We start from the raw sequence: 13,449 nt of genomic DNA on the forward strand, positions 1-13,449 counted from the left end.
TCTTGACAACATTCTGGCAATAGTAATGAAGACTCGTTCTCCAGAACTTGCCACTCCCCTAGCCAAGGTGTTCCAGTACAGTTACAATGTGGAAAACTGCCCGAGTATGTCCTGTATATAAAAAGCAGGATGAATTCAACATGGCCCAATTAACGCCCCATCAGTCTACTGTTCATCATCAGTAAAGAGATGGATGGTGTTATCAACAGTGCTATCAAGCAACATCTGCTTAGCAACGCTCAGTTTGGGATCCCCCAGGGACAATCAGCTCCTGATCTCATTAGGCTCAAAAAGCCTTGGACAAAAGGCATTCCAGAGGTGAAGTGAGAGTAACAGCCCTGACATCAAGGCTGCATTTGACCAAGTACTGCATCAAGGAGACCTATCAAAACTGGAATCTATGGATATTGGGGGCAGACTCTCCAGTGGTTAGAGTCATACCTGACACATAGGAGATGGTTATGGTTGTTGGAGGTCAGTCATCTCAGCTCCAGGACATCTCTGCAGGAATTCCTCAGGGTAGTGTCCAAGGCCCAAACATCTTCAGTTGCTTCATCAATGATCTTCCCTCCATTATAAGGTCAGAAGAGGGGATGTATGCCGATGATTGCACAATGTTCAGCACCATCCATGAATCCTCAGACACTGAAGCAGTCTGTGTCTAAATGCAACAAGATCTGGAAAATATCAAAGCTTGGGCAGACAAGTGACAAATAACATTTGTGCTATATAAATGCCAGGCTCTGACCATATACAATAAGAGACAATTTAACCACCGCCCCTTGACATTCAATAGTGTGAATCCCCTATTATCAAAATCCTGGGAGTTACACCATTGACCAGAAACTCAACTGGACTCATCACATAAATGCAGTGGCTACAAGAGTAGGTCAGAGGCTTGGAATACTGCAGCGAGTAACTCACCTCCTGACTCCCCAAAGCCTTTCCACCATCTACAAGGCACAAGTCAGGAGTGCGATGGAATACTCTCCACTTGTCTGGATGAGTGCAGCCCAAGCAACACTCAAGAAGCTTGACACCATCCAGGACAAAGCAGCCCACTTGATTGGCACTGCATCAACAAGCATCTTCTCCCTCTACTACCGACACTCAGTACAGACTGCTGCTACTATCTACTTGATGCAATGCAGAAATTCACCAAAAATGCTCAGACATCACTCTCGAAACTCACAACCACTTCTATCTAGAAGGACAAGGGCAACAGATACCTAGGAACACCACCACCCGCAAGTTCCCTTCCAAGCAACTCATCTTCCTGACTTGGAAAAATCTCACTGTCCTTTCACTGTCACTGGGTCAAAATCCTCAAATACCCTCCATAATGGCATTGTAGGTCAACCCACAGTAGGCAGACTGCAGTGCTTCAAGAAGACAGCTATGACCTTCTCAAGGGCAACTAAGGACAGGCAATAAATGCTGGCTAGCCAGTGACTACCACATCTCACAAAATGAATAATTTAAAAAAGTATAATCAGGGAGATAGACATTATTCTCTACGCATCAGTGAGAATCCTGAAGGTTGTGTTGCCTGCCTGGTGACAGACTTAAGGACATCTCCTTGGAGCTGGAGAGAACTTGTATGGAAGTAGAGAGATCCAGTTGTCATCATCCACATTGGTACTGACATGGACAGGACTTGAAAGGGGGTTCTGCTGAAAGATTTTAAACAGATATGACCATAAGATATAGGAGCTGAATTAAGCCATTTAGCCCATTGAGACTGCTCCACCATTTGATTATGGCTGATATGTTTACCAATCCCAATCTCCTACCTTTTCCTCATGACCCTTGATTCCCTTACAAATCAACAGCCTATGTAGCTCTGTAGATATACTCAATGATTTGACCCCACTGTTGACATATTTTCTAATCAGCCTATTCAGAGATGCTGACCAAGTTTCTGTCTCAGGCTTGCTGCAGTGCTCCAGTGAAGCTCAGCTTAAGCTGGAATAACAATATCTTATTTTCCACTTGGGGACCCTGCAGACCTCTGGACTCAATATCAAGTTCAACAGTTTTAGGTCTTGAACCCGTCCATGTCTGAGCCCCCAACCCCACACACCAGGCCTCGTTATCAAATCGTCTGCCATTAGACACTACCCATTGTAATCCACTAGCAGTCTCCATTCACAGCTATTCACTCTCCTTTCCACTCCTTTGTCTGTCCAACTGTTCTTCTCTCTCTTTGGGCTCCACCCCTATTATTTACTCCTTAACCCCTCCCCACACTCTATCCTCTGCACATAAACCAACATTTCCCTGGCTACCATCAGTTCTGAGGAAGGGAGACCAGATCCGAGATGTTAGCTCTGATTTCTCTTTCCAAAGATGCTGCCATATGCTGCTGAGCTTTTCCAGCAACTTTTTTTAAATTGAGAGAAGCTACTGCACAGCTGTGGAGCGGGTGGGGCATGAACCCAGGGAGCACTTCTCACAGCTCCACAAAGAGCACTGTCCCACTCCTCTTTCCGAAGGCAATGGCATGAAGCAGCTGTGAACTCCTTCTGGAGTTGTATCTGATTGATCACTGTCTCCTTCCCACAGATGCTGCCAGACTTGCTGAGCTTTCCCAGCACTTTGTGTTCACTGTAGATGTTTAGCATTCACAATAGTTTGTCATTCGCATGTGTTCTGTCAAACCTGGGGCTCCCATTTGGTTGGGGGGGAGGGTGTATGGGGACACTTGGGCTCTGCTGGAAACTGGAACTGACATTTATATCACTGCCGAATATTCAGGAGAGAGCCTTTAAGAAGAATTAAAAGACGATTGAAGACTCTATCCCTACGAGGGGAAATGCAATAAATAAAGGATAGCTACTCTGAGCAATACAGAGATTGTCGCCTCCTCCCACCACAACCCCCTCCCAACAACTCCTGTGATTGGCTGCAGTGCTCCGTCCGCGGATTGGCCGACACCCTCGGCACACGTAACAATGGCAGAGCGGTTTCCGGGCTTCGTCCCGCTCGCGCGCGTCCCCCTGAGATCCCTCACGGGGATTGGCCGACACGCGGCGAGGGGCGGGGCCAATGTGAGCACGGGACCATCCCACAGGTGAACGAGGAGGTGGATTCCCCAGTGAGTGAGTGACTGGGTGTCAGGGAGAGGGGAGCCAGGAGCCAGAGGTAGACCCTGGGTCTGGGACAGAGATATGAATACAGAGTTAGACCCTGGGTCTGGGGGAGATGGGGGGGTGGGGTGAATACAGAGTTAGACACTGGGTCTGGGGGAGACGGGGGAAGGGGCGAATACAGAGTTAGACACTGGGTCTGGGGGAGATGGGGGAAGGGGCGAATACAGAGTTAGACCCTGGGTCTGGGGCGAATACAGAGTTAGACCCTGGGTCTGGGGGAGATGGGGGGTGGGGCGAATACAGAGTTAGACACTGGGTCTGGGGGAGACGGGGGGTGGGGCGAATACAGAGTTAGACACTGGGTCTGGGGGAGACGGGGGGTGGGGCGAATACAGAGTTAGACACTGGGTCTGGGGGAGACGGGGGGTGGGGCGAATACAGAGTTAGACACTGGGTCTGGGGGAGACGGGGGGTGGGGCGAATACAGAGTTAGACACTGGGTCTGGGGGAGACGGGGGGTGGGGCGAATACAGAGTTAGACACTGGGTCTGGGGGAGACGGGGGGTGGGGCGAATACAGAGTTAGACACTGGGTCTGGGGGAGACGGGGGGTGGGGCGAATACAGAGTTAGACACTGGGTCTGGAGGAGACGGGGGGTGGGGCGAATACAGAGTTAGACACTGGGTCTGGGGGAGACGGGGGGGGGGGCGAATACAGAGTTAGACACTGGGTCTGGAGGAGACGGGGTGTGGGGTGAATACAGAGTTAGACACTGGGTCTGGGGGAGATGGGGGAAGGGGCGAATACAGAGTTAGACCCTGGGTCTGGGGGAGATGGGGGAAGGGGCGAATACAGAGTTAGACACTGGGTCTGGGGGAGACGGGGGAAGGGGCGAATACAGAGTTAGACACTGGGTCTGGGGGAGACGGGGGGTGGGGCGAATACAGAGTTAGACACTGGGTCTGGGGGAGACGGGGGGTGGGGCGAATACAGAGTTAGACACTGGGTCTGGGGGAGACGGGGGGTGGGGCGAATACAGAGTTAGACACTGGGTCTGGGGGAGACGGGGGGTGGGGTGAATACAGAGTTAGACACTGGGTCTGGGGGAGACGGGGGAAGGGGCGAATACAGAGTTAGACACTGGGTCTGGGGGAGACGGGGGGTGGGGCGAATACAGAGTTAGACACTGGGTCTGGGGGAGACGGGGGGTGGGGCGAATACAGAGTTAGACACTGGGTCTGGGGGAGACGGGGGGTGGGGCGAATACAGAGTTAGACACTGGGTCTGGGGGAGACGGGGGGTGGGGCGAATACAGAGTTAGACACTGGGTCTGGAGGAGACGGGGGGTGGGGCGAATACAGAGTTAGACACTGGGTCTGGGGGAGACGGGGGGTGGGGCGAATACAGAGTTAGACACTGGGTCTGGAGGAGACGGGGTGTGGGGTGAATACAGAGTTAGACACTGGGTCTGGGGGAGATGGGGGAAGGGGCGAATACAGAGTTAGACCCTGGGTCTGGGGGAGATGGGGGAAGGGGCGAATACAGAGTTAGACACTGGGTCTGGGGGAGATGGGGGAAGGGGCGAATACAGAGTTAGACACTGGGTCTGGGGGAGAAGGGGGATGGGGCGAATACAGAGTTAGACACTGGGTCTGGGGGAGATGGGGGAAGGAGCGAATACAGAGTTAGACACTGGGTCTGGGGGAGAAGGGGGGGGGGGGGTGAATACAGAGTTAGACACTGGGTCTGGGGGAGATGGGGGAAGGGGCGAATACAGAGTTAGACACTGGGTCTGGGGGAGAAGGGGGGATGGGGCGAATACAGAGTTAGACACGGGGTCTGGGGGAGATGGGGGGTGTGGGGTGAATACAGAGTTAGACACTGGGTCTGGGGGAGACGGGGGGTGGGGCGAATACAGAGTTAGACACTGGGTCTGGAGGAGACGGGGGGTGGGGCGAATACAGAGTTAGACACTGGGTCTGGGGGAGACGGGGGGTGGGGCGAATACAGAGTTAGACACTGGGTCTGGAGGAGACGGGGTGTGGGGTGAATACAGAGTTAGACACTGGGTCTGGGGGAGATGGGGGAAGGGGCGAATACAGAGTTAGACCCTGGGTCTGGGGGAGATGGGGGAAGGGGCGAATACAGAGTTAGACACTGGGTCTGGGGGAGATGGGGGAAGGGGCGAATACAGAGTTAGACACTGGGTCTGGGGGAGAAGGGGGATGGGGCGAATACAGAGTTAGACACTGGGTCTGGGGGAGATGGGGGAAGGAGCGAATACAGAGTTAGACACTGGGTCTGGGGGAGAAGGGGGGGTGGGGGTGAATACAGAGTTAGACACTGGGTCTGGGGGAGATGGGGGAAGGAGCGAATACAGAGTTAGACACTGGGTCGGGGGGAGAAGGGGGGATGGGGCGAATACAGAGTTAGACACGGGGTCTGGGGGAGATGGGGGGTGTGGGGTGAATACAGAGTTAGACACTGGGTCTGGGGGAGAGGGGGGGTGGGGCGAATACAGAGTTAGACACTGGGTCTGGGGGAGAAGGGGGATGGGGCGAATACAGAGTTAGACACTGGGTCTGGGGGAGATGGGGGAAGGAGCGAATACAGAGTTAGACCCTGGGTCTGGGGGAGAAGGGGGGGTGGGGCGAATACAGAGTTAGACACTGGGTCTGGGGGAGAAGGGGGGGTGGGGGTTAATACAGAGTTAGACACTGGGTCTGGGGGAGATGGGGGATGGGGCGAATACAGAGTTAGACACTGGGTCTGGGGGAGAAGGGGGGGTGGGGCGAATACAGAGTTAGACACTGGGTCTGGGGGAGAAGGGGGGGTGGGGGTGAATACAGAGTTAGACACTGGGTCTGGGGGAGATGGGGGAAGGAGCGAATACAGAGTTAGACACTGGGTCTGGGGGAGAAGGGGGGGTGGGGGTGAATACAGAGTTAGACACTGGGTCTGGGGGAGATGGGGGAAGGAGCGAATACAGAGTTAGACACTGGGTCTGGGGGAGAAGGGGGGATGGGGCGAATACAGAGTTAGACACTGGGTCTGGGGGAGATGGGGGGTGTGGGGTGAATACAGAGTTAGACACTGGGTCTGGGGGAGAGGGGGGGTGGGGTGAATACAGAGTTAGACACTGGGTCTGGGGGAGACGGGGGGTGGGGCGAATACAGAGTTAGACACTGGGTCTGGGGGAGACGGGGGGTGGGGCGAATACAGAGTTAGACACTGGGTCTGGGGGAGACGGGGGGTGGGGCGAATACAGAGTTAGACACTGGGTCTGGGGGAGACGGGGGGTGGGGCGAATACAGAGTTAGACACTGGGTCTGGGGGAGACGGGGGTGGGGCCCTGTCGATTGCTGCATCTGGGGGAGAGGGACATAGGGATGGCAGAGTCTGTCGCTGGATCTGGAGAAGTGGGGCAGCGGGAAACACAGTGAACAGTCAGTGAGTCCAGTAGAGGGAGAGGGACAGGGTCTAGTGTCAACCACTGGGTTAGTGGGAGATGTAGGAGTCACTTATCTCCCATCTCTGCTGCTTTCCCCTTCACGGTTCTTGCATTTTATAACTGATATGTAAGCTCGGTGGAATGGCATATAAATTGTATATGACCTCTTGCTGCACCACGACAATTTTGTGAACATTATTCATGTTGAACCTATCAGTCCTCTCATCTGATTTATTCGTTGTCATAATTTTACCTGGAATAAATTAGAATTGAACCTAAAGTATGTCGTGTTTTCACAAACTCTGAGAAATTGCAAGATTTGGCCCATAAATTCTGCACCTTACCTGTGTGATGAGGAAGCAAATCTCAGTTGCATATTGTGTTCAGTGACTGTTCCAGTCCATGGGAGGGCACAAATAATCAAATGTAACATTTAATGACTTGTATTCATATAATGCTTTTAACATGGTTGTAAGCGTCCAAAGGCAGTTGGCATGACTGGCTGACTTATGAAAGCTATGGGAAATGTGTGTGTGCGTGCAATCAATGCAATTTGTATTGTTCATTGATGTAATAGTACAATCACTTTGAATCTATTTCAATATTGTTTCGTTTCCCTAAACTAGATTGCAAATCATGGCAAGCAAAAAGCTGAAGAGGACAGGCCTGTCTTCAGATTTGTGTGAAAGGCTTAGCAAATACCAGATTATAAACTGTCAGGTAAGGCAGTGGCTGGCCATTCCAAGGTGATGCTACGATCAGCTTGGATATAATTATAGCAAACTGTTATATGTTTCAGCAACTTAACTGATGGCCCCACAGAGTAATGAAGAACATTCTGATGAATGGTTTCTTTTCCCAGTTCCCATCTCATTCTGTTCAAGGCAAACCAACAAAACTATCCTCTGATACACTACCCAAGAGGGCCTCCTCCAGATGGGAATCCTTTCAGTTATGTGGCGTTTTTGTTGTGTGAGGATAATGTTATGAAGTTAGTTCCTGTTTTCAACAGACACCTTTTTTCCAATGGAGCTCAGTAACGGCAAACCTGGCAGACTATATATTTCGTCTGCATCCAATTGCTGAGGCCAGTTGCGCCTGACCAGACATTTGAATGAACACTGGAACCTGAGTTGTAAAGAGATGTGTTAGGTTTAGAAGCGTTTCAGAGAAGGTTTGCTTGTCTCAATCCTGGATTAAAGGGTTTATGAAGACGGTTGAACAGATTAGGTCTTTATCTGTTGGTGTCTCGAAGAATAAGAGTTGATCTCATTGAAACATATAAATTCTTGAGAGTCATAACAGACCCTTCCATCCAGCTTCCAAACTAAACTAGTTCCATTTGCCTGCATTTGGCCCATATCCCTCTAAACCTTTCCTATTCATTTTCCTGTCCAAATGTATTTTAAATGTTGTAACTGTACCTTCGTTTACTACTACTGCTGGCAGTTTATGCCATATATGCATCTCCCTCTTATCCCTCAGGTCCCTTTTAAATCTTTCCCCTCTCACCTTAAAACTTCGCCTACCCTAGGGAAAAGACCTTTGCTGTTCATCTTATCTTTTTTCCTCAATTTTATAAATCTGTTCCAGCCTATCCAGCCTCTCCTTATAACTCAAACCCTCCCGTGCTGGTAGCATGCTCATATATCTTTACTGCACCCTTTTCAATTTAATAATATCTTTCCTAAAGCGGGGCGACCAGAACTGTATGCAGTACTCCAGAAGTATCCTCACTAATGTCCCAGCATAGCCCGCAAAGTACTAACTTGGATTGAAAGTTGGTTGGCTGACAGGAAACAAAGAGTAGTGATAAACGGCTCCATTTTGGAATGGCAGGCAGTGACTGGTGGGGTACAGCAGGGATCAGTGCTGGGACCGCAGCTTTTTACAATATATATTAATGATATAGAAGATGGTATTAGTAATAACATTAGCATATTTGCTGATGATACAAAGCTGGGAGACGGTGAAATGTGAGGAGGATGTTAGGAGATTACAGGGTGACCTGGATAGGTTAGGTGAGTGGTCAGATGCAGTTTAATGTGGATAAATGTATGGTTATCCACTTTGGTGGCAAGAACAGGAAGGCAGATTATTACCTAAATGGAATCAATTTAGGTAAAGGGGCAGTACAAAGAGATCTGTGTGTTCTTGTACACCAGTCAATGAAGGTAAACATGCAGGTACAGCAGGTAGTGAAGAAGGCTAATAGCATGCTTGCTTCATAACAAGAGGGATTGAGTATAGAAGCAAAGAGGTTCTTCTGCAGCTGTACAGGGCCCTGGTGAGACCATACCTCGAGTATTGTGTGCAGTTCTGATCTCCAAATTTGAGGAAAGACATTCTGGCTATTGAGGGAGTGCAGCGTAGGTTCAAGAGGTCAATTCCTAGAATGGCAGGACTACCTTATGCTGAAAGGCTGGAGTGACTAGGCTTGTATACCCTTGAGTTTAGAAGACTGAGAGGGGATCTTATTGAGACATATAAGATTATTAAAGGATTGGACACTGTGGAGGCAGGAAACATGTTTCCGCTGATGGGTGAGTGCCGAACCAGAGGACACAGCTTAAAAATACAGGGTAGACCATTTAGGACAGAGATGAGGAGAAACTTCTTCACCTAGAGAGTGGTGGCTGTGTGGAATGCTCTGCCCCAGAGGGCAGTGGAGACCCAGTCTCTGGATTCATTTAAGAAAGAGTTGGATAGAGCTCTCAAGGATAGTGGAATCGAGGGTTATGGAGATAAGGCAGGAACTGGATACTGATTAAGGATGATCAGCCATGATCGTATTGAATGGTGGTGCAGGCTTGAAGGGCAGAATGGCCTACTCCTGCACCTATTGTCTGTTAACATGTTAACATGATGCCTCGCCTCCTATACTCAATGCTTTGACCAATGAAGGCAAGCATGTCAAATGTTTTTTTTTACCACTCTGACCACCTATAACATCACTTTCAAGGAACTATTTTCCTAATCTCTAGTCTCTCTGTTTGACAACACTCCCCAGGGCCTGACCATTAACTGTGTAAGACCTACCCTGGCTTGTCTTACCAAAATGCAACACCTTGCATTTATCTAAATTAAACTCCATCTGCTGTTCCTTGGCCTGTTGGCACAGCTGATCAAGATCCTGTTGCACTGTTGGATAACATTCTTCAAAGTTCGCTATACCACCAATTCTGGTGTCATCCACAAACTTACTAACCATGCTTCCTATGTTCTTAATCAAATCATGTGTATAAATAGTGAAAACATTGGACCCAGCACTGATCCCTGTGGAATATCACTGGCCTCCAGTCTAGACAGCAACTCTTTATCGTCACCCTCTGTCTCCTACCTTTTAAGCCAATTTTGTGTCCAATTGGCTAGATCTCCTTGGATCCCATGTGATCTAACTTTACTAACAAGTCTACCATGGGAACCTTTTCGAAAGGTTGCTAAAGACCCCACAGACTACATCTACTGCTCTGTTCTTATCTATCTTCTTGGTCACATCTTCAAAAAGCTCAATCAAATTTGTGAGACACTATCTCCCACGTACAAAGTCATGTTGACTATCTCTAATCAGTCCTTTGCCTCGCCAAATGTATTCAAATCATGTCTCTCAGAATCCCCTCCAATAATGTACCCATTACTCAAATCACAGTCACTGGTCGGTTGTTCCCGGCCTTTCCTTGTAGCCTTTCCTAAATAAAAGCACAACGTTAGCTACCCTCCAGTCTTCCGGCACTTCACCCATGGCCGTGGATGATACAGATATTTCTGCTACTGGGCCTGCAATTTGTTCCTTTGCTTCCACAATGTCCTGGGATACTCTTGGGGACTTACCTATTGTCACATGTTTTAAGATCTCCAGCACCTCCTCTTCTGTAATGTGGTCTGTTTTTAAGACATCACTATATTTCCTCAAGTTCACTAGCTTCCGTGTCTTTCTCCACTGTAAATACCAATGCAAAATATTGGTTTAGTATCTCACCCATCTCCTGTGGTTCCACACATGACACATCGTTGACCTCGAAGAGGGCCTTTTCTTTCCCTAGTTGCTTTTTTGTCCTTAATATACTTGCAGAATCTCTTTGGATTCTTTTTAACCTTACCTGCTAAGAGTATTTCATATCCTCTTTTTACCCTAATTATTTCCCTCTTAAGTATGTTCCTACTTTCCATATACTCCTTCAGGGATTTAATTAATCCTAACTACCTATACCTGACAGCTGCCTCCTTTTTTTTGACTAGAGCCTCAATATCTTGAGTCTTCCAGTGTTCCCCACATCTAACAGTCTTGCCCTTCACTCTAACAGGAATGTGCTGCCTCTGAACTCCCATGATCACATTTTTGAAAGCCTACCATTTTCCAGTTGTCCCTTTTTCTGCAAACAGCCTACTCTCAATCAATGTTTGAAAGTTCCTGACCATCAAAATCAACCTTATTTCAGTTTGGAACTTTGTTTTATGCAAGGTATATCCTATTTTCCAGCTGTTTTAAAATTAATAGAATTATGAACACCGATGTCAAAGTGCTCCCCCAGTAATAGCTCAGTCTCTTGCCCTGCCTTATTTTCTAAGAGGAGGTCAAGTTTTGCTCTAGGAGTACATTGCATTTCGATATGAAGATTTTCTTGAACACTTTTAACAAGTTCCTTCCCATCCAAGTCCTTAACACCAGGGCAGTTCCAATCTATGTTTGGAAAGTTAAAATCCTCTACCAGTACAACTACATTATTCTACGGATATGAGATCTCCCTACATATTTTACTCCTCAGTTTTCCACTGACTATTGGGGGGTTTATAGTATAACCCCATCAAGGTGATCAACCCCTTCTTATTTCTCACTCCCACCCATGCTTCATTGGACCATTTCCCATGAATATCTTCTCTAGGCACAGCACTCATGATTTCCCTCATCAAAAATGCCACTCTCCCTCCTGCTTTCCCTCCCTTTCTATCCTTCTTGTAGCATCTATACCCTGGAACATCGAGCTGCCAGTCCTGTCCCTCCCTTGGTAATGTTTCTGCATTAGCTGTGATATCCCAGTCCTATGTTCTCATATATGCCCTGAGTTCATCTGCTTTACCTGACTGGCCTCTTGCAATTTAATTCTTCCGTTTTAACTTATTCTCTGCTGTGCTCTTGCCTGCATTGACTATTTAACTTGCTCCCTTTAACTTCTGAACCATTTTCAATCTTTTCTCAGTATTATTTGGGATTGCCCCTCTATACTATCTTAAAGCTGAGTAGCACCAGTAATTCACCCCCTCCACTTAAGGCTTAAACTCTCCCTCCTGTACAGATCACTTCTGCCACAGAAGATATCCCACTGAATCCCTGGCCCCTGGATCATCTCCTCAACCACGCGTTCAACTGCTCTATCCTCCTATTCCTACACTCACTGGAGAGAAATGGATAGGGTGGATACTGGAAAAAAATTCCCTCATGGGGGAGAGTGGATCTAGGGGACACAATTTAAGAATAAGAGGTTTTCCTTTTAAGACAGAGATGGGCAGGGAATGTTTTATCTGAGAATCATTATGATGGAAGTTCTCTTCCTGAGAAGGTAATGGAGGACGAGTCTTTGTAGTTATTCAAGGCTGAGTGTCTGTGAAAAGCCTATCGAAAAAGGAACCGAGGGTTGCGGGCTGCACTCAGGCAAGTGGACCTGAGAGCACAACTAGATCAGCTGTGATCTTATTGAATGCTGGAGCAGGCTTGAAGCGGGACTTGGCCTACTCCTGCTCCCAAATTTGGTGTTCCTGTGGAACAAAACCAAAATTGAATTGTCTGCGTCAGTGTTGCACTGTTCACTTTCTCCACCTGGGTTGGTGCATGCAAACAGAGTTGATTGTTACACAACATAGTAGTCCAGTCTTACCATCTTTGCACACACTTTACATGGACCAGTTCTGGAGGCCTGCAGAATCCAGACCTAAACCGCTCTGATGCCAATTCTGTTGGAAGTCCGGTATGCTTCCCCATCAGTACAACCCTTGAGAATCTGTTACCTAAACTGCAGTATGTCAATTTCACAGTCATCCGAACTTACAGATTCTTCTTCACCTGACTCCATCCTGCATCTGTCATGTTGTTCAGGCCTATATTCCATTTTCTCTCCTCTACATTTGAATGACAGACTATTGATGCTTTTTCAGTGTCAGCATCTGTGACTGAGGCTTTTTCCAGCATAGCTACACTCAGAATTTCAGTTCTTGCTCATTGGCTCTAGGCAGAAGGTTGTGGCAGCAAGTCTCACTGCAGTGACTTGAGTGTATAATCTGAGCTGCCATCCCCACCCTATGGGTGCAATTGCTGAAACTGACTCTCTGTTTAGACATAAAACAACCTGTAGTTTTATTTGAAATAGAGCTACAGAGATTTTCCCTAGTATGTAATTTGGCTAAGATTTATTCCTTAGCCACCCTCACTTAAAAGGAACTTATTTGGCCATAATAACATTTCTGTTTGTGGAACCTCACTGTGAATATGTTTTCTGCCCTGTTTGTTACATTACAATAGTGCCACTACTCACTGTAATTTTCTTTTGCATGTGTGCCAACGTTTTTAAGTATGATTCCCTTTTTATCCTCAAATCATTTATCTGCACATGCAGTAATTTAAAAAGACTAACTCAATAAAGCCTGCTTAGGGCTTTTTGTTGCTGTGTGGTTGCACATTTAGTGGAAATGCCTGTTTTGACTATACTTCAATACACTTTGGTAGCTGCAGAGGGATTGGGATGTTCTGAGATTGTGAAAAGGCAATATAAATGTAAATCTTTCTTCATTCCAAACCAATCAGCACTATATAAAAACCGAAAGAACTGCAGATGCTGTAAATCAGAAACAAAAACAGAAATCGCTGGAAAAGCTCAGCAGATCTGTGGAGAGAAATCAAAGTTAATGTTTCAG

At 47.8% G+C, this 13,449-nt stretch overlaps 1 protein-coding gene across 9 annotated transcripts in view; it reads left to right on the forward strand.

The window, feature by feature from the left end:
• Positions 1-522: 522 nt before the first annotated feature.
• The window catches only part of rad51b (RAD51 paralog B), a 582,669-nt gene continuing 569,742 nt past the window's right edge, over positions 523-13,449 (forward strand). For 3 of the 9 annotated variants that reach the window (XM_060828790.1, XM_060828783.1, XM_060828792.1), the window contains exons 1-2: positions 2,967-3,097; positions 7,170-7,263. In XM_060828790.1, the coding sequence (XP_060684773.1) occupies positions 7,180-7,263 (84 nt within the window). In that variant the 5' untranslated portion in view covers positions 2,967-3,097; positions 7,170-7,179. Of the gene's footprint in view, positions 581-2,966; positions 3,145-6,475; positions 6,543-6,567; positions 6,671-7,169; positions 7,264-13,449 lie in introns of those variants that run through there. The other 6 variants (XM_060828787.1, XM_060828788.1, XM_060828786.1 and 3 more) reach the window with 6 other exon arrangements.

This window comes from Hemiscyllium ocellatum, chromosome 8 (genome assembly GCF_020745735.1).
Source record: "Hemiscyllium ocellatum isolate sHemOce1 chromosome 8, sHemOce1.pat.X.cur, whole genome shotgun sequence".
Lineage (NCBI taxonomy): Eukaryota > Metazoa > Chordata > Chondrichthyes > Orectolobiformes > Hemiscylliidae > Hemiscyllium > Hemiscyllium ocellatum.